Below are 26191 nucleotides of genomic sequence, written 5' to 3'. Positions count from 1 at the left end.
TGTGGTCCGATCAAACAGACGAGCTACTGGAGCTCAAACTGCTCCAGAAGTTAATGCTGGTTCTGATAGAAAGCTGTCAGAATACACAGAGCATCTCAGTTTGTTGCGTATGGGGTGGCATAGATACCAGTCAGGGTGCCCATGCTGACCCCTGACCCCAGCCGAAAGCACCAACAGTGGCACGAGAGCATCAGAACCGGACCACGGAGCAATGGAAGAAGGCGGCCTGGTCTGATGAATCACGTTTTCTTCTACATCACGTGGATGGCCGTGTGTGTGTGTGTGGCTTACCTGGGGAACACATGGCCCCAGGATGCACTATGGGAAGAAGGCGAGCCGGCGGAGGCAGTGTGATGCTTTGGGCAATGTTCTGCTGGGAAACCTTGGGTCCTCCATCCATGTGGATGTTACTTTGAACCACTCCACCTACCTAAGGATAATTTCAGACCATGTTCAGCCTTTCATGGAAACGGTATTCTGGTGGCTGTGGCTCTTCCAGCAGGATAATGCTACTGACACAAAGCACAAATGCTTCAGGAGTGGTTTGAGGAGCACAACAACGAGTTTGAGGCGTTGACTCGGCCTCCAAATTCCCCAGATCTCAATCCAATTGAGCATCTGTGGGATTTGCTGAACAAACAAGTCCAATCCATCGAGGCTCCATCTTGCAACTTACCGGACTTAAAGGATCTGCTGCTAACATCTTGGTGCCAGATACCGCAGCACACCTTCAGGGGGTTGAGTGGAGACCATGCCTTGACGGGTTAGGGCTGTTTTGGCAGCAAAAGTAAGACCACAATATTAGGTCAACATGTTATGCCTGATCAATGTAAATGACCCTTTCAAAGGCCAGTGAGGGCATACTGCCAATCAGCGTAGCAGGCTGAGGCGTGAGGTATTGTACAATCATTTCAAAATTATATAAAATATTTAGGGTTGGATTTTGTTTGTAATTTAGATTATATTTATAAGATCTCATGAGTCCTGATAAATATAATTTCAACAATTTCTGAAGTGCTTCTAGAAATGGTATACCTTCAGTGAAGTTATACCTTTAGAGTCTCTTTAGCACTCTATAGCCCCTTTCACACTGCACGTCGGACCCGCAATATTCCCGGAACATTGCCGGATCGCCTTCTGTGTTAAAGCAACCACGTCCCGGCATTGATTAATTGAACCCGGGTCGGGGACCTAGTAACATTACGGGGTTCGATCCGGGACGAGCGCTGTGTGAATAAAAGCCGAAACTAATGCCGCAACGTGTACGTAGTTATCGTGCGACTCCTAGAGCTTGTTTTTTCAATAACACAACCCCAGTGCCAGAAGAGCTCGTCTGTTTTTTAAACGCAGAGAGTGTTCGTATACAAAAGAAACTAAAATTAAACAAGCAGAAACGTGCGCAAACTGGACACAAGTCGAGACCACGGAGCTCCTTACTATCCGCGCTGAAGCTGAGATCGCTCGCCGTTATACGTCACATCAGGATGTCACGTGTCAACTCGACCCGGGACCGTTAAGCGTTGTGTGTGAAAGCGCACATATTACGGGATTTCGCTGGCGGTGTGAATGGACCAAATCTAGCGGCCCGGGAACAAATGCCGGGAAGGGGCTTAAGACACTGTAATCGGGAAATCCAGCCCTGATCATATAGATATGGATGCGTTTGCACCAACTCTGCAATTCAGCACTCCAGTCACATCACGTTTATTTATACCACTTTATATTATATAGCCTGTTGCTTTAACGTCACAAGTATCGTATCATTTCTCAATGAGAAATGCTCAAAGGCCGCATAAACATGCATGGCAGTGGGTTTGTTTGTTACGCACTTCAGTTTAATTCCACATTCGCCGTTCATGGTTTGCTTCTTATTTATTAAATACAGGCTCTTAGCAGTTGAAATATTATTTAAAATTAAGATACAGTTTATACAAATGAAATTCACTTTAAAGAAAGGATTTCTACAAAACAAAACTTAATGAAGTGATTAAAATGATGTCTGTCCCACTCCACATGTCTCCAGATATATTGTGCATCTTATGATGTGTCCTAGCTTACTCATGCTGTTCACTTTTCATAATCAACAACATAGATAAAAAACATTAATATTAAAGGCTAATATTTAAACATAAATATGAAACTAAATAGGCTACATTTTCTTTAACGGACGTGTTCTGATTTTTTCCTCATGACAGCAGAAAAAAATTAAAATACTCCATCATTTTTGGCCATATAGATAAGTGCAAGACATCATTATAAACTATACATGTCTGTCAGCTGACTCTGTAAGAATCTTTCTGAAATACGTCTGAATAATGAACTGAAACTCAGCAAATACTTATCACGCAAACATGAAACATATTCACATTTCAAACAAATATTCTCCGGCAATGTAATCTGTATGAAACTAAAGAGATGCACAGTTTCTCCTGGCCCAGCCAATTATCGTTAGTGTGATCACACTCACATGCTCTGATGGTCGACAGCGGTAGAGTGTGAATGATGTGTGATTTCGAATATATAAAGCCAGAGCATTTCATATCATATGTGACTATGGCAAGTATCCTGAGGAGTCACTTAGGCGCCGGGTCCCGCTTGCGATGTGGGCAGAGCCGGTGTGAGCATATTATTATTATTATTTATAAGTATGACTGGATGTTTTACACCTCATTGCATTTATCAGTTATGTTTGGGATTTATCATCTGTTTGTGTCATCTGCGGGAGCGTGTTGAAGTGTTTATTTGTATATTTACACACTGCACTGCAGTAGGTCATTACACACACACACACACACACACACACACTTTACAGTTAGCCAGCACTGCGCAAAATGAAAGACAGTGAGTAACATCACCTCCTGTCTCTCTCTCTCTCTCTCTCTCTCTCTCTCTCTCTCTCTCTCTCTCTCTCTCTCTCTCTCTCTCTCTCTCTCTCTCTCTCTCTCTCTCTCTCTCTCTCTCTCTCTCTCTCTCTCTCTCTCTCTCTCTCTCTCTCTCTCTCTCTCTCTCTCTCTCTCTCTCTCTCTCTCTCAGGCCTCTGATGACGAGTCTTACGTCAGCGATGTGAGTGATAATATTTCAGAGGACAACGCCAGCGTCACAGATAACGTTTCCAGACTGAGTAAGATCAGTCTCCCTCCTCCTTGCTCTGTTCTGTTCATAAGAGCAGGACGCCGTCCTGATGGGACATGACCTTTGCACACACACACACACAAACACGCACGCACACACACAGACACACACACCCACTCACTCACACAGATACACTCACACACACATGAACTGAAAGATAACTGCTCTTACAAATATATTGCTGTACTGTACATTACTACTGTATGGTAAATATAAAAAATAAAGGGGTTAATATCACACGATATTAACCCCTTTAATGTCAAGAGCACGCTGAAGTCATATTTCACTCCAAAATTAAATATTTAAAAATCTAATTTATTAAAAGATTTTTCTTGGACATATTTGTATTCTATTGTGTTTATTATTTTTATATTATTTTAAATAAAATTAATTATATTTTGATGAGCATAAGAGAATATTTTGTATTGACCACAATATCACTGTTAATATATTGTAATCAGTTTGTAGATATATTGTACAGTTTTATATTAATTTTCATTAAAATAATATTTATTTATAACTAATATTATATATATATAGATATAAAAAAACGTAAGTATATACATGCGTGTGTGTGCGTGTATTTATATAAACGTAATAATTATACACACATATACTGTATTATGTGTAAACAGACTTTTATTTTTTAGTGATTTAATCGTGACTTAATTTGACAGTATATATATATATATATTATAAATGGTTATTTACTAATTTGTTTATACTTTTAGTTCTATATACTAATAACTCTGTAATAACCCTGATTGGAGATAACCCTTGTGTGTCGTCCATCCCTGGTGTCTCCCATGAGTAAGCTTGTGTTTCTCCCTCAGTGCCTAATGGAGATCTGTCCAGCGGTGCGTTCCGAAACGGCAGGCGTTCGTGTCTCCCTGCTCCCGCTCCTGACACCTCCAACATCAACCTGTGGAACATCCTAAAGAACAACATTGGGAAAGACCTGTCGAAGGTGTCCATGCCGGTGGAGCTGAACGAGCCGCTGAACACACTGCAGCACATGTGTGAGGAGCTGGAGTACACCGAGCTGCTGGACAAAGCCGCTCAAACCGACGACCCCTATGAACGCATGGTACGCTCCAGCTCTTAAAGGGATAGTTCACCCTAAAATAAATATTCTGCCATCAACTACTCACCTTGATGTCATTCCTAACCCGTTCATCTTCGAAACAAATGAAGGTGCCTTTAATGAAACCTGAGATGTTTCTGTCCCTCCATGTAACCAAATCTTTGATCCTTCAAAAAGTACATAAAGGCATTGTAATCCATGAGCGGTTTAAAGAGACACGATCACTTTATATGAAGAACAGTTTTCATTTAGGCTTTTATTCGCATTAGTTAACACACAGAGTATTTATAGTCGTGCTCAAAAGTTTACACACACCTTGCAGAATCTGTCATTTTTTTAAAATATTTTAACAAAATAAGGATCACACGAAATGTGTTATTTTTATTCATTGCTGTCCTGAATAAGATATTTTACATATATTATGTTTACATATAGTCTACAAGACAAAAAATCAGCTGAATTAATTCAAATGAAACTGTTCAAAAGTTTTTGAACCCTTGACTCTTAACACTGTGTCGTTCCCTGATGATCAACAGCTGTGTGTGTGTGTGTGTGTGTGTGTGTGTGTGTGTGTGTGTGTGTGTGTGTGTGTGTGCGTGTGCATGCGACCTGGTAATCCCTACGTTATGGGGACAAAATGTCCGCACAAAGATGGCAATATCCGAAATCCTTGTCCTTGTGGGGACATTTTTAGGTCCCCATGAGGAAAACATGTGTGTTTTGTGATGGTTGTTCTTGAGTCCCTTGTTTGTCCTGATCAGTGAAACTGCCCCCCGTTCTTCAGAAAAAGCTTCAGTTCTCCAGCATCTTCTGCATATCTGAACCCTTTTCAGCAGTGACTGTGTGACTCTGAGATCTGAGGACGGTCGAGGGACTCAAACACAACTATTACAAAAGGTTCACACAATCACTGATGCTCCAGAAGGAAAAACAACGCATTAAGAGCCGGGCGTGAAAACTTTTAAATATATTTTTTTACTTGTACTGGTCTTCAGATGCGACAGAAGATACTTACATGTTCCCCGGAAGACAAATTAAATACAATTTACCTTTTTTCACCCCCGGCTCTTAATGCATCGTGTTTCCTACTGGAGCACCAGTGAATGTGTGAACCTTTTGTAATAGTTGTGACAGTATGATACATCTTATTTTATTACAATTATTAACATTTTCACAGATTCTGCGAGGTGTATGTAAACTGTATGGTAAACAGAAGCTCAAACGTACTTCACCCGTGGGGATTACTTTTACGATGTCTTTATAAAATGTTTGATGCAAAGTTATGATTACATAGACATTTGATGAAATGACAGAAATCTCTCAGGTTTCATTAAAAATATCAGTAACACTCTACAATAAGAAATCATTCATTAACATTAGTTCATGCGTTAACTAACAATGAACTGCGTTTATTAATCTTTGTTAACATTAGTTAATAATCAAAATGTTCATTGTTAGTTCAGTGTTAAGTCAATACATTAACAGATACATCTTTTGACTTTAGTAATGTATTCGTAAATGATGAAATTGACATTCATTAAGATTAATAAATGCTTTCAGAAGTATTTTTCATTAGCTCATCTTTACGAATCGAATCTTATTGTTGGATGTTTGGTGTTACCAAAATATCTTAATTTGTGTTTTGAAGATGAACGAAAGTCTTATGGACGTGGAATGAAATGAGGGTGAGTAAACAATGACAGAATATGAGCAATCACTCTTGGAGAGCTAATGAATCTTCAGCATCCCCCAACGAGCGTTTGTGTCGCTTGTTGAAGGTAGTGTGTCCACTGTAACAAGCTGGACCACAACGGTCTATCAGGTCAAAGTCAGGTTCACCAGTCAGTAGTCCAGGTGGTCAACCGTAATAACATAAATAATCAGCTTTAGATTTTTTTTTCCCCAGTAGGGAAAGGTGTCCGAGGAGAGACTCAAGGGGGTCGCACACCGGACGCGGAGCTCGGCGGCGCGCCGCGCAGCGTCTCTGGTATCGCACACCAGACGCGCACATTTTAAAAGGCTACGTTTATTATACATTTCCCCAAAATATGTTTAGACTTTATTCAAGCTGTTGAACTCAGAATGTAAAACAAATGTGTCTTGTAGCAAAGGTTGAAATCAGTATACCTTAAGGATAATATACTTTTAATATAAAGCCTTGAAATGGCGCTCTGTGGCGCGGCAGGATTTAGAACAACTTCCTGAGTCGCCGCGGACAGGCGCCAAATGCCGCCACCGGTGTGCGTACACTCATTGAAAACAATGTGTTCGAATTTTAAAGACGTGGCGCGCCGCCAAGCGCCGCCGAGCTCCGCGTCCGGTGTGCGACCCCCTTCACACATACACTAATGTTCACACACTTACCTGCAAGCATAGTGATGTAACGGGAAGTGAAGTGGTTTGTGGAAGGGCGAACAGGGCCTAAAGCAGGAACACATGTCCCTTGTGGAGAGGGAGGTGGGAATTTACCTCTGGCCTCATTAAGTTCCTTAAATGTAGCCTAGTTTTAGTGTCAACACTGCTGACGCACACGCTGACACACTCTCCTCTCCGCAGCTCCGCTACTGATACCGTAGTAATGATGCTGCAGTGTAGGCGGCTGCTGACTCTCTCAGACGTACTGCTGCGCATTTACTGAGCCAATCTCATGAAACCTGTCAAGAACGTGTCAGGTGATGTTTCACCCCCAAATCATAAGAAGAAATTATATTTTTAATAAAGATGATGAAGCCTATTGTTAGTGTTTTGTGACATTATTTTAATGACCCTTACCAATCCCCCACGTTCTTTACTGTCAATATACATATATTGTATATTGACATACATATATAACATACATATATATATATATATACTGTATATACTATGCCAATATATATAGATACACTATATTGCCAAAAGTATTGGGACACCCCACTAAAGCACTGAGTTCAGGTGTTCAATCACTTCATGGCCACAGGTGTATAAATCAAGCACTAGGCCTGCAGACGCTTCCACACACATTAGTGAAAGAATGGGTCGCTCTCAGGAGCTCAGTGAACTCAAGCGTGGGGCAGTGATAGGCTGACCCCTGTGCAATAAGGCCATTCCTGACATTTCCTCACTACTAAATATTCCACGCTCAACTGTTAGTGGGATTATAATAAAGTGGAAGCAACTTAGAACAACATTAGCTCATCCTCAAAGTGTGTAAAATCACAGAGCGGGGTCAGTACATGCTAAGGCACACAGTGTGCAGAAGTCACCAGCTTTCAATAACTACAGACCTCCAAACTTCGTGTGGCCTTCAGATGAGCTTAAGATCAGTGTGTAGAGAGCTTCATGGATTGGGTTTCCATGACGGAGCAGCTCATCCAAGCCTTACATCACCAAGAGCAATGCAAAGCGTGGGATGCAGTGGAGAAAATCAGCCGCCACTGGACTCTAGAGGAGACGTGTTCTCTGAGCGACCAATCACACTTCTCTGTCTGGCAATCCCATGAATGAGTCTGGGTTTGGCGGTTGCCAGGAAAACGGGACTTGCCTGACTGCATTATGCCAAGTGTAAAGTTTGGTGGAGGGGGGGGGGGGGTTTATGGGATGGAGTTGTTTTTCAGGGGTTGGGCTTGGCCCCTTAGTTCCAGTGAAACTCTTAATGCTTCAGCGTACAAAGACATTTTGGACAATTTCATGCTCCCATATTTGTAGGAACAGTTTGGGGATGGCCCCTTCCTGTTCCAACATGACTGCACACCAGTGCACAAAGCGTCGGTCCATAAAGACATGGATGAGTGAGTTTGGGGTGGAGGAACTTGACTGGCCTGCACAGAGTCCTGAGCTCAACCCCATAGATCACCTTTGGGATGAATTAGAGCGGAGACTGAGAGCCAGACCTTCTCGTCCAACATCAGTGCCTGACCTCACAAATGAGCTTCTAGAAGAATGGTCTTAAATTCCCTTTAACACACTCCTAAACCTTGAGGAAAACCCGTTCCAGAAGAGCTGAAGCTGTTAAAGCTGCAAAGGGTGGGCCGACTCCATATTAAACCCTACGGATTAAGAATTGGGATATCATTAAAGTTAATGTGCATGTAAAGGCAGGCGTCCCAAAAATTTCGGCAATATAGTGTATGAAAATTATTATTAGTAGTAGTAGTAGTAATAAATCTTATTTTAATTGCAAAGTACTTATACATCATTGTAGCATTGCTGTTTATGCTGATTAAAAACAATTAATTATTACAGTAAAAATGTATCCCAGTAAGGAAAAAGTAATGAAAATCAGAGAATGAGAAACAAACAAAATAAAAAAGCGATAAGAATGGGGTTTTTACTTTTGAGTAAATAATATGAGTACCTAAAAATTTTTTAATATGATTTAATAATAATTCATAATTATTATTATTCCTCGAAATAAGGTCACAATGCACCAAAAATGCAAAAAGGTCCCTAGAAAATTATTAGATTTTAAAAAATATTTTATTTATATTTGTGTTTTCTTTTGGTTTTGAGTTGAAAAGGATGGTCATGTTTCTTATTCCTTATTTTTGTTCTTCTCATTTGGAGAGCATGACCGGACACGTTCTTGACATAATTTATGATATTAACCCCTTCAGGTATGGCCCGAGACCATGTGTGTTTGTGTGTTTGTAATGCTCTCTGAGGCACATTTACTTGATTATCTTGTGTCTGTAAGCACTGCTCACTCAGTATAAAGAGCACACAGTCTATCTGTACTCCATGGTTTCAGGAGTAATGAGCGTATTGACAGTTTGCTTTGTTTGTGTGTGCAGGCAATGGTTGCAGCGTTTGCAGTTTCAGGATATTCATCCACCTATTATAGAGCGGGCAGCAAACCCTTTAACCCTCTTCTAGGGGAAACATATGAATGTATCCGTGAAGACAAAGGCTTCTGCTTCTTTTCTGAACAGGTACAAATAAAATAAAAATGTTCATCACACATCTCTCTCTCTCTCTCTCTCTCTCTCTCTCTCGCTCTCGCTCTCTCTCTCGCTCTCTCTCTTTCTCTCTCTCGCTCTCTTTCTCTCACACACACACACACACAAACACACACACACACACACACACACACACACACACACTAGCTGCAGTACCTGTTCCAGGTGAGTTCCTGTCCTTCACTGTAGCACTGCACCACTTTAAGTGTGTGTGTGTGTGTGTGTGTGTGTGTGTGTGTGTGTGTGTGTGTGTGTGTGTGTGTGTGTGTGTGTGTGTGTGTGTGTGTGTGTGTGTGTGTGTGTGTGTTTGCTGATAGCAAGGCCATCAATAGTCCTCTGCCGAAGGTTCTTCCTGCGTGACTTGAAAAGGGTCTTTGTCAGCACTGAACTTTTACACTGCCTGTGTGTGTCAGGCATAATGCAGTATATTAATAGAGGAAACACATGCACAGGCTCACATAGTAGTGTAATTATCACACATCCACACACACACACACAGATATAAACTGACCGACATGTGTCTCCCTCCACTGGAGTCTGGTGATATGAGAGAATGAAAGCGATCCCCCAACAGCCCTTCGTTTTACCATTCAGACCATTGTTGTTTTCAGACTGAATCAGCTGAATAATTACATTCAGTTCTACTTCTGACTTTTACTAAGGAAAGCATCGATACCAGAGGAACATTTTTGTGGCCACTTTTTATACCTTAAGATTTGTAATGAATTTGGTTTCACTTAAGTATCAGTATCTTAAAATAAATGTTTTTGTTAAAGGGATAGTTCACCCAAAAAAGAAAATCCTGTCATTAATTCCTCTCCCTTATGTCGTTCCAAACCCGTAACGCCTTCGTTCATCTTCAGACACAAATGAAGATGTTTCTGATTAAATCCGAGAGCTCTCAGTCCCACTAGGTGCGTTTACATGGAGCACTGTAATCAGTTTAAAAGTCCAATCTGAATGAAAATGCTCCATATTAACACCTCAATCAGAATAAAAATGCCCAAACCGAATGAAAATGTAATCGGTTTTGAGAGGGGTGGGATAAACCTTTTCATGAACCGATCTAACGAAAAATGTAACCATGTAAACGACCTGACTCGATTACTTTTCATTTAGGTCCTTATTTGACGTGATACAGCGCACGACTTCACCACTGACCGCGCGCCACGCTCACACGCAGGCTATAATGTTGAGAGGAAAGTTAATTTTTCTGAGGGGTAAACTTATTTCTTTAGAAGTTATGAAGATAATGTTGGCATAATGACACAGACATAGCCCGGCTACATCCTCTCATCTTGACAGCTTTTGTCCCAGGCCAACTGCGCCTGAAAGAAGAATTTTTTTTTCTGAGAAGATTACACTTTTCAATAAATAAATCGCTTTTATAAGACCGTATAAGTCCTGGTGGCCGTTGAGAGTTGCTATGGCATCCGTGAACACATTCAGCTGCTGGAGAGGACGGCGTCGGCAGACAAACTGCTGTGATGATCGCGATTGAAAGTCAGCACATGTCAACCCCAGATCGGTTTAGATAACGGCTCATGTAAAAAGTCCACTAAATCTTTCAATCTGAATTATTTTAATTGGAATGACAAAAAAGTGTGCATGTAAACGTGGCTACTGACAGTCTACGAAACTACTTTCAAGCCCCAGAAAGTTAGTAAAGACATCGTTAAAATAATCCATGTGACTCCTGTGGTTCAACCTCAATTTTATGAAGGGATGTGATTGCTTTGATTGCACAAAAAAACATAATTTACCACTTTATTTACAAAATATGAATCTCCAACGAGTGTCCACGAAAGCACCACGACACACGCAACGTTGTGTTAAAGGTGCACTATGTAACTTTCCGTCCACTGGAGGTCGCCTATTCAAAACAAATCGTAGTTTGATGACGCAAAGTGTGAGCGCAGCATCTTGGGAGATGTGGTCTTCTCATCACAGCCGGTGAAAAATAGGACTCGGGCAGAAATCACGTTCATGCATGCGGTTATTAACATTACTGTAGTCTAAAGCAGAGCAGGACCGAGTGTTATGGACCTGAGCACAGCTGCTGGAGCGATTGTTAAACAAATACCCGCCCCGTGGATATACCTGGGACTTTTATTATGACGGGACGGGACTCATTCGCTGGGCGCCTGCACAGATCCGCTCTTCCGGTTATGATTATGAGGTAATGCAGCTCTGTTTATCATATTAGATACATTTAAGTGTGTTCAAAACGATGTTATGACTTTACTCCGTGCGTTCAGTTGTTCACACTGCTAAGAGTAAAGCGCTCCTGCGAAATAAAAGCCGAAACCGAGGGTAACGCAGATATGACGCAATTGACAGGCGACTCCCTCAAATGCAATGTTAAAACGTCCCGGTCCTGAGTTAAAATAGCAATTTTCTCACAATTTACAAATAGTTGGAAACTTCTGGGATATTGTAGGTACTCAACTGAACAAAATATATAACACTGGCCTAGTGGTTTTTGGATATTTTACTGCAAAAATACTACATAGTGCACCTTTAATGAGCAGACGTTAATTTAACAACAGGAGTCACATGAATCCCCATTTTTAAAACTAAAAGTTTCAAGATCTAGGACAACTTACACGTGGCAAACAAATGCTTTTATTTAAAAATAAAAAAAGATAGGACTTTCCATTATAACCAGTAGATGGTGGCAGAGGAGCACTTATAGTTTTGGTTTTTCCTTCACGTTTTCCTTTTAAATTTATATTTAGATATTATAAAATCTCTAATGGGAAATAATCAAGAATAATCAAAGTGACACTTTAGTACTGAAGTAGGAAAAGTTGCGAAGCCTCATGAAAAACAAATGCGAATAATTACACAGAAAGTTTGTAAAGCCCGCTTCTTTTATAGGCACTGAAGCTATAGCTATCTTTCGCTGATGTACAAGCTCTAGTATTTCATGCAAGAAGTGCAGATACAGTTATTATTAATTTCTCTAAATTAATTTATGCTAATTCATGTGCTTCATTAAAACTACACTATGTAAATTTTCATCCGCTAGAGGTCACCTATTCAAAACAAAGGTGTAGTTTGATGACGCCAAATTTGAGCGCAGAATCTTGGGACATTTGGTCTTCACCTCACAGCCGGTGGAAAAGATTTAGCAGAAATCATGGATGCGGTTAGTAACGTTACTGTAGTATGCAGCAGAGCAGGAGCGAGTGTTGAGGAGCTCAGCAAGTCCACTATTGTGATTGTTACCCAAACACGCCTTGCGAGCAACGGGACTTTTATTATGACGGGACACAGTCATAACAGTCACTGGCGCCATTTCCGCTTCTCTGGTCATGAGTGTGAGGTAACGCAGCTCTGTTTATCATATGTGACACATTAAAGTGTGTTGTTGTTATGGCGTTACTCAGCGGCTGCTGTCACTCTTGTTCACGCTGCTAAGAGTAAAGCGCTTCAGAATAAAACCGGAAACCGAGAGTAGCGCAGATATGACACCATTGACAGGCGACTCTCTCAGACGTCCCGGTTCATTGGTTATAATGGCAATTTACTCAAGATTTACAAATAGTTGTAAACATTTGGGATATTGTGCAACCCCAAATCAGAAAAAGTTGGGACAGTATGGAATGTGCAAATAAAATAAAAAAGAACTGATTTCTAAAATTACTTTGACTTGTATTTCATTGCAGACAATATGAACACAAAATATTTTGTTACTAAATGTTTTGTCTGGTCAACTTCATGTCATTTGTAAATATGCATCCTTTCCTGTCATTCAGACCTGCAACACATTTCAAAAAAAGTTGGGACAGTAAAGCATTTACCACTTTGTAATGTTGCCATTCCTTTTCACAACACTTAAAAGACGTTTAGGGACTGAAGACACCAAGTGATGAAGTGTTTCAGGTGTAATTTTTTCCCATTCTTCCTGCAAACAAGTCTTAAGGTGGGCAACAGTACGGGGTCTTCCCACACATTCTCTATTGGAGACAGGTCGGGACTGCAGGCGGGCCAGTCAAGTACCCGTACCCTCTTCCTCCGCAGCCAGGACTTTGTAATGTGTGCAGAATGTGATTTTGCATTGTCTTGTTGAAATATGCATGGACGTCCCTGGAAAAGATATCTTCTTGAAGGCAGCATATTCTAATCCAAAATCTCTATGTACTTTTCAGCATTAATGGTGCCTTCACAGAAGTGAGGGTTACCTTTGCCAAGGGCACTGACACAACCCCATACCATGACAGACCCTGGCTTTTGGACTTGTTGCTGGTAACAGTCTGGATGATCCTTTTCTTCTTTGGTCCGGAGCACACGGCGTCCATTCCTCCCTAAAAATACCTGAAATACTGATTCATCTGACCACAGTACACATTTCCACTGTGTGATGGTCCATCCCAGATGCCTCCGAGCCCAGAGAAGTCGACGGCGCTTCTGGACACTGTTAACATAAGGCTTCCTTTTGGCACAGTACAGTTTTAACTGGCATTTGTGGATGTAACTACGTATTGTGGTACTTGACAAAGGTTTGCCAAAGTAGTCCTGTGCCCATGTGGTGATATCGCTTCTAGATGAATGACGATTCTTGATGCAGTGCCGCCTGAGGGATCGGAGATCACGGTTGTTCAGCTTAGGCTTGCGGCCTTGTCCTTTACGCACTGAAATTCCTCCAGATTCCTTGAATCTTGTAATTATGTTATGCACTGTTGAATGTGAAATATCCAAATCTCTTCCAATCTTTCTTTGAGGAACATTGTTTTTAAACATTTTAATAATTTTCTCACGTATTTGTTGGCAAACTGGCGATCCTCGGCCCATCTTTGCTCCTAAAGGATTAGATCTTTCTTGGATGCTGCTTTTGTACCAAATCATAATTTCAATCACCTGTTGACATCACCTGTTTCAAATCACATCATTATTGAACCCTTTTACCTCATAACTAGCCCTAAATTGCTCCTGTCCCAACTTTTTTTGAAATGTGTTGCAGGTCTGAATGACAGGAAAGGATGCATATTTACAAATGACATGAAGTTGACCAGACAAAACATGAAATATTTTGTGTTCATATTGTCTGCAATGAAATACAAGTCAAAGTAAATTTAGAAATCACTACTTTCTTTTTTTATTTGCGTTTTCCAAACTGTCCCAACTTTTTTTGATTTGGGGTTGTAAGAACTCAACTGAACAAAATATATAACACTAGCCTAGCGGTTTTTGGATATTAACTGCAAAAATATGACATAGTGCAGGGGTTTTCAAACTTTTTGTGTGTGTGGACCACTATTTGTACTCAAAAAATTTTGCGGACCACCTCATAACACAATAAAATATGTCTACACACAGTCTTGCCTGCCTGAATTAATCCGCACCTCTAAATAGGCTTACTAGCACTAAAACTATAACTAGTCATCCCATCAGTACAACAGGCTTGTTAAAGGAAAGTTTACTTCACACAACGGCTGCCACATATTTAATTTATTTATTTACTCAAGCGCCCTAAAGCTAAATAGCTTTCGCAGTATTTTCTCTTCACCCTCCTTTTCTTTGTTTTTTTATGATGAATCTGGCTCATAGATGCATCCGACTCACTGTCAATCTCTTCATTTTTTTGTAACTTTTGCCTCTGTCTCTTTTCTCTTCAGAGAACCCGTTGCTATCCACCAATCCATAACGGCACTGAACTTGAACGTCACGGCCGAGCGCCACTAGGCTATTTTAGTAATCGCACAATAACTTGACAATTTAATACAAATGTTATATCAATATAGGCCTACATATTCTTTTCACTTTTTATTTTTTATGGGAATTTCCTGGTAAAATGAAGGTAAAAAAATATTATTTTATTTTATTTTGCCTTTCCACGGACCACCTGCAGTACCCTCATGGACCACTAGTGGTCCGCGGACCACAGTTTGGGAATGACTAACATAGTGCACCTTTAATAAAGTTTTCCCTCCTTGTTCAGGTGAGCCACCATCCGCCCATCTCCGCCTGTCACTGTGAGTCACAGAACTTCACCTTCTGGCAGGGTAAGACTGAGACCACGCCTGTGGTTCTGCTCTCAACGGCTTTTATTATCTCGCTCAAGTGTGTGTGTGTGTTTGTGCTTCAGATGTCAGATGGAAGAATAAGTTTTGGGGGAAGTCTATGGAGATTCTTCCCATCGGAACAGTGAATGTCATGCTACCCGGGTACGTCTGTTTCTCTCCATCTTGCATCGCCTCTATCAGTCTTTCTGTCTCCTCGTTTTCCAGCCCCGTTTGGCTCCTGTAACTGACCGCATGTTTTCGTGTGTGCTGATAGTTACGGTGATCACTATGAGTGGAACAAGGTGACGACGTGCGTCCACAACATCCTGAGCGGGAGGCGGTGGATCGAGCATTATGGCGAGGTCACGATCAAAAGCACGCGCAACACTATCTGCATCTGCAAGCTCACCTTTATCAAGGTACATGACGTCTGCACATCATATATCACACACATGGGTCTTCAACTACGAGGCCTCAGCAAACACTCAGACGGCCCCAATAAGTCTTAAAGGGATAATTCACCCTGAAATGAAATTAAAGCCATCTTTTACTCACCCTGCTGTTGATTCAATGCACTATGTCCTTCTATCCTAGCCTAGAAATCTAGACGCACCCTAGCGGCAGCAAATCTAATCTGCCGCGAGTGTCGTCTAGCAACTCTGAATACCCTTCTGAGCTGTAAACAGCAAACTCTGGTCGGCCCAATCACATCGTGTATAGAGTCGGTGGGCGGGGCTTAACATAATGAAGACGGCCGAGTTGCATTTGCGTGCTTCTAGTAAACACAGAAACTGGCGAACGGCGGTCTTTCGAATCAGCTTTGACCGCAACTCTGGAAGACATGAAGTCAAGCTTTTCTCTGAGAAAAGAACAAAGAACGGCACTGAAGTCATTCTTAAAAAGGGAAGATGTGTTCAGAGTTTAGCCGACCGGATACGGCGAATGTTTTATCTGTCAACGAGCTCCGCTTCACCTTCGTTGCTCTGGTTGGTTGTAGCGCTATCCTATCGCGTGCAGAGGGAGTTTGAAAGACAACCGTTTATCCGCCCCTCGGATTGAGCTGCCAATTGAGCTGGGCAGATTAGATTTGCTGCCGCTAGGGTGCGTCTAGATTTCTAGGCTAGATTCAGCCTATATTTATAACAGAAAATCATCATTCATGACTCAGAATCCAAACGTCTACATATTCCCAACCCTAATCAGTGTGTGTGTGTGTGTGTGTGTGTGTGTGTGTGTGTTTGTGTCCAGGGAAACTACTGGAGCTCGAATGTGAATGAGGTGCAGGGATCTGTGATGGACCAGGAGGGGAAAGTCATTCACAGACTGTTTGGGAAATGGCATGAGGGTCTCTACTGTGGAGTCCCACCTTCAGCTAAATGCATCTGGAGACCAGGTACACACACTCCCAGGGTACAAAATTAACACTCACCCTGTGCCTGCTGCTATAAAAATGGACTGTCAGAATATAAAAAGTATAAAAATATGGGGAAAAAATGTTTGAAACTTTTGTCTTGTTTCTAGTAAAAATCACTCAAAATTAAAAGAGTTTTTGATTAAAATAAGATAAATAATCTGCCAATCGGGTAAACAAAATAATCTTGTTTTCTGTTTGAATTTAGATTATTTAGTTTACCCCATTGGCAGATTATTTTGCTTATTTTAAAAAGTTAAAAGCTTATTTTAAAGTTATTCGTTCCTAAAACAAGACAATTGCTTTTGCTTTGTCTAGTAAATACTTCTTGTTTTAGAGCAAGAAACAAGACAAAAATACTGAGTAAGAAAAGCATTTTTTGCAGTGTTAAAAATAGTTGAACCCTCAGTAATGTGAAGTTATGTGAGCTGATCAGGCCAAAAGAGATACAAGCAGTCTAGTAATGAAACCATCAGCATCTGTTGCAATGTTTATTCACCTACAACTCATCACTTTTTAAATCAGATGTTCAAAAGAGTTTAAAAATAGTTATAATAGTTTTATTTAGGAAGAATGCATTAAATTGATCAAAAGTGACGGTAAAGACATTTATAATGTTACTGCGGCTGTAATTTACCAAAGAAAATCTTGGTTGACTGAAGTCCTGAAATTTTTAACTAAAGGAAAAAATCTTTTAGAGGGATAGTTCACCCAAAAATGAGAATGTGATGTTTATCTGCTGACCCCCAGGGCATCCAACATATAGGTGTGTTTGTTTCTTCAGTAGAACACAAATGAAGATTTTTAACTTCAACTGTTGCAGTCTGCCAGTCATAATGATGTGAATGGGTTACAATTATATGAGAATAAAAAAAAACATGCTTAGACAACAAAACCCTGCTGCTCGTGACGACACATTGATGTCTTAAGACACGAACCGATCGGTTTCTGTGAGAAACACAACAGTATTTATGTTATTTATTTACCTCATATCAGACGAATCTCATCTAGTGTTCCCATCCGCTATTACTTCTGTCTGGTGAGGTCAAACTGGAGCGATCATAGATATATATATATTATGTAGATGCCTACGCCCACTCGATACGCCTCCAGGCGCTCGTTTTTTCCGGAAAGACTCGGTACAGCCTATATTTCTTTTATAAATATAATAAAACTAAAGACTTTTCGGAGATATGAAGGATGCAATACTACTCTATAGGTACTCAAGATTGACATGAGATTGACTGAAACGGGAGTGTTTCACCCCCCCCCCCCCCCCCCCCCTTTAAACAGAAAATCCTCATATGAGAGTGATTAGTGAAGGATCATGTGACACTGAAGACTGGAGTAATGATGATAAATACAGCTTTGATCACAGGAATACATTACACTTTACTATATTCACATAGAAAATAGAAATCAATTCTTTTAAATTGTAAAAATATTCCACAATATTACTGGTTGACTATATTTTTGATCAAATAAACGCAGCCTTGGTGAACAGAAGCGACTGGCCCCAAACTTTTGAACGGTAGTGTATGATTTTTGCCTGGTGAAAGAAATAAAGGTGGCTGTTTTTGACTTGGGCCATTAAATAACCACCTAGACACTATGCCAAAAAAGTACAGGGGTAAACACCACTCACCTCTTAAATTTGTTGTAATTTAATAAAGGACAGTTTAATGGCCAGTATGAAATGCTCACAAAGATTAAATGCTCTCATTTCTTCAGCTTTTTGCAGTTATGACCCTGCAGCACAACACAGAGGACAGCTCTTAGGATGTTTGAGAGTGAGATGTACCTGGGCTAATGTACAGTAAATGAGTGTTGTGTTTGTGTGTGCAGGGTCCATGCCCACAGATTATGAGCTGTACTACGGCTTCAGCAGGTTTGCTGTAGAGCTCAATGAGCTTTTCCCTGAGCTGAAGGAGCTGCTGCCCCCGACAGATGCACGATTCAGACCGGACCAGAGGTATACACACACACACACACACACACTGAGCTCAGTGACTCCTCTGATATTGTACACTTAAGGCCCTATTGCAGGGCTGGACTGGGGCTAAAATTCGGCTCTGGCATACCCAGCACATCTGGCCCATGAGTTCCCCGTGAATGTTTTTGCTGGGGTTGGGGCCTTAAATTGGAGTAAATAAATAAAACTAGGACAAGGACAAAAATAATGACAGATATAATCGAATTTGCTGCAAATGCAGATAAACTGGTAACACTTTACAATAAGGGTGCACTAATATGCATTAATTAATGCTTAACTAATGCACAGACAATCATGAGTTAATGTATTACTAATGGTGAACTAACCCATTTATTAATGATTACTGCATCAGCAACTAATGAAGATTCCTCTTGATTAATAGATTAAGGAATCATTAAATTGTTATTAGTTAAATATGCCATAATGTATTAATTCCTTAATAACATATTATGTTAACTAATAATGTAAATTAATGTGCTAATTACCACAACGGGTGAAAGCCATGCATTTTATTAATCAAGAGGAATCTTCATTAGTATCATATCTTAGTAAGTTCATTAGATGGATGGATGGATGGATGGATGGATGGATGGATGGATGGATGGATGGATGGATGGATGGATGGATGGATGGATGGATGGATGGATGGATGGATGGATGGATGGATGGATGGATGGATAGATAGATAGATAGATAGATAGATAGATAGATAGATAGATAGATAGATAGATAGATAGATAGATAGATAGATAGATAGATAGATAGATAGATAGATAGATAGAGTGTTAACATTCTTGTGATCATACACTATGTGATTAATTTCAAAATGGAAATATACGCCCCATGTCTTGGAATCAGTTATAGAAATACTCGAAATACTCAGTCTTTCATGTCACTTTGTAATTCAACTCTATTTTTAAGTGTATCAAATGTATTGTTCTGCTCCCTAAGAGAGTTTCTTGCTTAGTTCAGCTCTTTCACCACTCCTTGAAACCAGTGGAACAGAGTTGACGCTGAGTAATCATCTGTGCTGAAGCTCTGGTTGAATGTGTCTCACAGGTATCTGGAGGAAGGAAATGTCCAGATGGCAGCAGCTGAGAAGCAAAGAATCGAAGAGCAGCAGAGAAACAGGAGGAAGTGGCTGGAGGAGAACAACATCAAATACCAGCCGCGATTTTTCAAGTCAGTGCACCTTCTGCTCTCCAGTCCCTGTCCTTTAGAGAGATCTCAGGTTTTTAATGAGGATTCACCAGTTTAATGCCAAGTTCACACTGCCCGATTTTAGCACCGATTTTCACTCGCCGAGAGGTTTTACGAAATCACGACAAATGCCCGAAATCATAGGCAAATCGCTGCTCGTTCATGCGAGTGACAATCACGCAGTGTGAATGAACATAGACGCGATCAGAGAGAATCGCAGACGAGTCTGCGACACCCGCAAGATATTTGGCATGCTAAATATCTGGACGTGTCGGCAATTCACACTCCTGCGGTGTCAAGTGTGTTCTGACTGAATATTACATCTGCAACCTTTTGTTGTGTTTGTACCATTTTCCTAACAACTGTTTTCTGACCATTGCAGTTTGATACAGGTCAGATGTTATAATTGACAAAGTTGTCTTAAATGTTAGGACTTTCCGCCCAACCCATCTCCATATAAGGGTTTTCCGTCCAACCCATCCCCATATAAGGGCTTTCCACCCAACCCATCCCCATATAAGGGCTTTCCGCCCAACCCATCTCCATATAAGGGCTTTCCGCCCAACCCATCTCCATATAAGGGCTTTCCGCCCAACCCATCTCCATATAAGGGTTTTCCGTCCAACCCATCCCCATATAAGGGCTTTCCACCCAACCCATCCCCATATAAGGGCTTTCCACCCAACCCATCCCCATATAAGGGCTTTCCGCCCAACCCATCTCCATATAAGGGCTTTCCGCCCAACCCATCTCCATATAAGGGCTTTCCGCCCACGCCATCTCCATATAAGGGCTTTCCACCCAACCCATCTCCATATAAGGGCTTTCCGCCAACCCATCTCCATATAAGGGCTTTCCGCCCAACCCATCTCCCACCTCGCAGCTTAAGCTATAACACACATGGGCGTAGATTACGCGGGGGACGCGGGGGACGTGTCCCCCTCACTTTTAATAAAATGTATTTTCGTCCCCCGCACTTTTACTGGGTCTCACCGATCCTAGTCGACCCACTCCGAGCGGGATTCGAACCAGCGTTACCTTGTGCGGGGGCGGACAAGTTAACAGGGACGCTAACGACACCCTTCTCTAAACTCGGTTGATAGCGCGCTTCTTGAGGTCACGGGCAAGTGTATTTACATAGAAACCAATGTGAATACATCAAGATTTATATTCAGAGACAAAAAATTATCTATGCATGACCTGTAATTTTTTCCGAATCTTAATAGGAGGGCGCTCTCACAGAAAGTCCAAAAGTGGATTCGTAATACCCTGTCACGCTGGAGCTGCAGCTGAAGGAAAACAATCGTTATGAGTGATGAAACGTGACGACGACAATCAGACGATTGCGACAATATATGCTTTATGTGTGTTTTTCAAGTCATCTCAATGTAGGCTATTTATTGACAATAAAGTATCATATGAATAATGCAGCTTTTTTTAATGTTTAGTATTCTGCTCACCACGGCTGCATTATGTAATCAAAAATAGTTTAAACAGTAATATTTTTAAACATTCTTACAAATTAAAACCGCTTTTTTCCCTATGTGAATATATAGTAATTTATTCCTGTGATCAAAGCTGAATTTATCATCATTACTCCAGTCTTCACACTTCACTAATCATTCTCAGATGAGGATTTCATAATCAAGAAACATTTATGATTATTATCTGTGTTGAAAACAGTTCCCAAAATGTTGTGGAAACCATGATAGCCTACATGTTATTTTTCAGGATTCTTTAATGAATAGAAAGTTCAATGGACAGCATTTATTTGCATTTATTAAATAAATTATCTAATTTGTAATATTAAAAATATCACTTGTGATCAATTTAATGCATGTCTGATCAATAAAAGTATTAATTTCTCTCTTTTTTAATTTTACCACAAATGTTTAGAAAATTAAGCATCACCATGAGCAGAACAACTGATAATAATCCTAAATGTGTGTTGATCATCAGATCCTCAAATGGGAATGATTAGTGAAGGATCACTGAAGACTGGAGTAATGATGATAAAGTCAGCTTTGATCACAGGAATAAATTACATTTTACTATATATTCACATAGAGAACAGATGAGTTACATCAATATATATATATATATTTTTTTACATTGCATAAAATCTATGGAGTCTTAATGCAGAAGTGTTTGTAGTATATAAACCAATCATAAAATTGGCACAAAAAAATACCCAGCTAACAGGGAACGTTCTCAGAACGTTGGCTAATGTTCTCTGAAAGTTCTCTCAACGTTATCAAAAAACGTTCTCGCAGTAACATTATTAGAACGTTGTGCCAACGTTATTTGCTATTGAGAAACGTTCTAAAAACGTTAGCCATAAAACGTTATTTTTACATTGTTAGTGGAACGTTTTAAAAACGTTACTACATTAACAAAAGTATTAGTCATTACAAATTAGTCATACAGCTTTTTTCTCAAACTTCAGATACATAATTTGTATATCCAGAGACAACTTAATGACACTTAAATGCTATTTTCGTGTATATATTTATTTTTTTACAATCAGAAGAAAAATCTAGTAAACTAATTATGTACTAAATATAAATGTAATATAAATATAAATGTCAATTATAAAAGTGGTTTTAGCTTTTTTTTAAGAAAGAATAAGATGTCAATAAACAAAAGCAAGTACATTAAAGGGGAAAGCAGGAGTATTTTAATTGATCATACTCCACACCCTTATAAGAACGTTATTTAACGTTCTTAGAACCTAATGAGAATGTTAATACAACGTTCCACAAACTGGACATTTCAACGTTCCTAGAACATTCAAAAACGTTTTTAGAACTTAATGGGAACGTTAGGGAAACGTTCTTATAACCTAAAATTGTTAGCTGGGTAGGAGAATAGGAGAATAATATTATAGATATTAATTATTGGTTATTGTTCAGCAGTGTATTTGATATCTTGCCCAATTAAAAGCAAGAGATGCGATAAATTATATTGGTCCAAAAAAAAAAAAAAAAAAAAATGGTATTACGACATTTCTGTCCCCCTCACTTCTGAAAAGATGGCTACGCCCCTGATAACACAGCTTTCCTTACTCTTGATCGTATATGATCGAATGCATTTAAGATGAAATTAAATTGTATTATTTAATAGTTTTATAATATAAATAACGTTATATATTTAATATTGGATTCTATAATACAAATTAGTGCAATATACTTCAATGTAATTATAGTCATGTTAGGATGAAATGTAACTTCTTAACACGATTGATAAAGCCATACAGAGTATGTTTTTTTTTTTTGCGTATGTGTGGTTTCAGTTGTTGCTATATTTTTTCGTACATTTAGGAAAAGAAAAAATATTTTGACATATTTGGTAAAATTGTTCTTAAAATTGTTTGTACGCACATTTCATGCACACATTTGTTGTTTAGTGATCAGTGTTGCCACAGCTACTTTAAAAAAGTAATCCGATTACTGATTACTCCTTTAAAAAGTAACTTAGTTACATTACAGATTATTTGATTTTAAAGTAACTAAGATTACAAGTTACTTTAGTAGTTACATTCAGCAGTTTCCACCCCGGCGCCTCAACATAGAAATGACAACCGTTTTTGCCAACGCTCACTTTATTGGAAGTGCATTTTTAACAGAAACATTAACAATGTATCTCCTGACGTTTAAAGTTGAAATTAAAAAATATTTCCTGAAAAATACTCTCCCCGAGACGCAAGAATATATTTTAGTATTTTTTACTAAGAAAAATGACTTAAATAGGAACTCACAGTGACTTGGATGAATTACTTTAATCTGGTTACTGGTTTGGGAATAGTAACGCGTTATATTACTCGTTTAGAGTAACGCGTTACTGGCATCACTGTTAGTGAATGAGACCCAATGTCTCCTCTTTTTAACCTGTGCTTCCTCTGTGTAACAGGAAGGTGATGGACAGTAACCAGAGGGAGAGATGGGTATCTAACAACACATACTGGGAGCTGCGCAAGGAACCTGGCTTCCTCAAACTAGAAAACCCTCAGCTGTGGTAGATCCAGATGCCTTCACTGCTGACTGCAGATGCTTACTATGCAGAACAGGAGCAGCCTGGGACTTCCCTCAAGATTTGGATTTTATCTCCAGAAATGGACTGAAGGTCTGAAAAAAAAAGACTCTCCACATCACTTCGGCAGGCTCCGCCTCCATATTCTCCCTCTCCATAGTAACAGAGAGAGAGAGTGCTGTTGTCAGGGCAACAGTGAGAGCTGGAGAGCTGTCCACATGAAGCCAGTTGTGCTTCCTGTTATGTCCTTGCCTTAAGACGTCGCTTCTCAACAACAAAGTTTTACGCTTTTAGTGAAATTCCCTCAACCTCTTGGTTTGAGTTTGCTCTCGGTTACGTTCTGCATGTGTAGATGGCAGCTTTCTTCTGCAATATGATACACAAACTCATCAAAACTACATTTAGACAATTTTAGTGGTATTTTTGTAAACATCCAAAAGGACAGAATTGCTTTGGCAGTTAAAGCTGTGCCGTGATCGATCCGTTTCGTCCACATGTCTCTCGTGATGTTCAAAGGCAGCCATCAGAGGGGCGCTTCAGTGTTCATCATGTGCTGAATGTGGGACCGTTTTATAACCCACCTCTCAAATCCTTCCAAAGATTCGGAGAGTTCCTGTACGCAAGACCTCACACACTCCTGTATCTCTGTAGCTGCGACATTAGCTCTCTTCATTTAAAGCTGAAGTGTGACATCTAGCGGCACCAAACCAAATTCAAGAAGTGATTTTCTTCCAGACAGGTTGCAAAACCAGGCAATGCCCTGCTTAACCGATTATCACAGGTTGTTCCGCCCCGAACGTACGCCGTTTGTTGAGCCAGAAGTCAGACGAACGCTGCATTTAAAGAGACAGTTCATCCTAAGAATGAAAATTCTGTCATTATGTCGCACCTGTTTGACTTTCATTAATCTTATAAACAATAATATCATGCAAAATTCACTTTTACATGGTGTTTGAACATAAATGTGTGTCTGCAGTGTGTGTACACAACCACCCATTAATGGTAAAAATCCACCCACTCGTAAATCATAAGCAGTTTTTCAGAATAAGCCATTTCAGAGCTTGACATCGACGCTTGTCTGGGACAGTTGAAGGGACAAGTGAAAGATTATTTTTTTACGTGCCTGACCGGACAAGTATCCTCATTAAAACATCAATAACAAAAAATATCTAGGGAATCACCAAAACTCAAAAATGATTATGAATTTATTAAATTTAGGGCCCTATTGTAACGATCTAAGCATATGGTTTGAAGCACATGGCGCAGATGCACTTAGGGTGTGTCTGAATCCACTTTTGCTAGTTTAATGATGAAAAACGGTCAGCGCGCCAGGCTCATGGTCTAAAAGGGTCGCCCCTTATCTCTTAAAGGGTTAGTTCAGCCAAAAATGAAAATGATTTCATAAATTACTCTCCCTCATGTCGTCGGACACCCGTAAGACCTTCGTTCATCTTCAGAACACAAATGAAGATATTTTCGTTTGTTTGGCCTCCATTGGCATTCAGGACATTCCCACTCACAAGACCCATAAAGGCACTAAACACATCGACACAAAGCCCATCTCACTACAGTGGCTGTACAATAATGTTACAATGCGACAAAAATAGTTATTGTGTGCGCAATAAACTAAATAACGACTTTATCCACCAAGTTATTGACGTGAACTCGACGTTCATGACCTGGAAGAGGAGGAGCGCCGCTATCGCCTGAGCTCACGTCCGAGACCTACACGGAAGACAATAACTTGGCGGATAAAGTCATGATTTAGATTTTTTTGCGGACAAAAGCTATTTTTGTCAGATTGTAACATTATTGTACAGCCACTGTAGTGAGATGGGCTTTGTGTCGATGTGTTTAGTGCCTTTATGGGTCTTGTGAATGGGAATGTCCTGAATGCCAATGGAGGCCTTTATGAAGCCTTTCTCAGCTTTCAACACTAATATCTTCATTTGTGTTCTGAAGATGAACGAAGGTCTGACGGGTGTCCAACGACATGAGGGGGAGTAATTAATGAAATAATTTTCATTTTTGAGTGAAATAACCCTTTAATAAGTCATGGGTGTGTTTTGGGCGTAACGTGCAATAAACCAATCAGAGTCTCATCTCCCATTCCTTTTAAAAGCCATTTGGGCTCCCACCATCTGTGATAATCAAAGTGTTACTAACACACCCTTTAAATAACACAAAATACTGCGCTGTTGACTTTAGAGCAGGTTTGTGTTGGTCAATGGTCAGTCGTTTTCAGTTCCTCAGAATAGCAACACACCAACAGTGCTCCAGAACACACCTGGTGTTCAGACCAGACGCCCATGGCTGAACAAACACCAGTGCATTTGCTGTTTAAAGCGGGGGTGAAACACTCAGTTTCAGTCAATCTCATGTCAATCTTGAGTACCT

The 26191-nt window shown here is 40.1% G+C and overlaps 1 protein-coding gene across 11 annotated transcripts in view; it reads left to right on the top strand.

Moving 5' to 3' along the window:
- Positions 1–23903, top strand: part of osbpl6 (oxysterol binding protein-like 6) — a 90468-nt gene extending 66565 nt beyond the window's left edge. For all 11 annotated transcript variants that reach the window (XM_067443141.1, XM_067443142.1, XM_067443137.1 and 8 more), the window contains 10 exons: positions 3034–3121; positions 3966–4219; positions 8989–9126; positions 15098–15161; positions 15245–15323; positions 15436–15580; positions 16410–16554; positions 18418–18544; positions 19625–19747; positions 23675–23903. In XM_067443141.1, the coding sequence (XP_067299242.1) occupies positions 3034–3121; positions 3966–4219; positions 8989–9126; positions 15098–15161; positions 15245–15323; positions 15436–15580; positions 16410–16554; positions 18418–18544; positions 19625–19747; positions 23675–23783 (1272 nt within the window). In that variant the 3' untranslated portion in view covers positions 23784–23903. The remainder of the gene's footprint in view (positions 1–3033; positions 3122–3965; positions 4220–8988; positions 9127–15097; positions 15162–15244; positions 15324–15435; positions 15581–16409; positions 16555–18417; positions 18545–19624; positions 19748–23674) is intronic.
- Positions 23904–26191: the final 2288 nt, after the last annotated feature.

Source organism: Pseudorasbora parva, chromosome 5 (assembly GCF_024679245.1).
Source record: "Pseudorasbora parva isolate DD20220531a chromosome 5, ASM2467924v1, whole genome shotgun sequence".
NCBI classification, from domain to species: domain Eukaryota; kingdom Metazoa; phylum Chordata; class Actinopteri; order Cypriniformes; family Gobionidae; genus Pseudorasbora; species Pseudorasbora parva.
The sequence above is the reverse complement of the archived record's forward strand: the minus strand, read 5'-3'. Positions and strand labels throughout refer to the sequence as shown.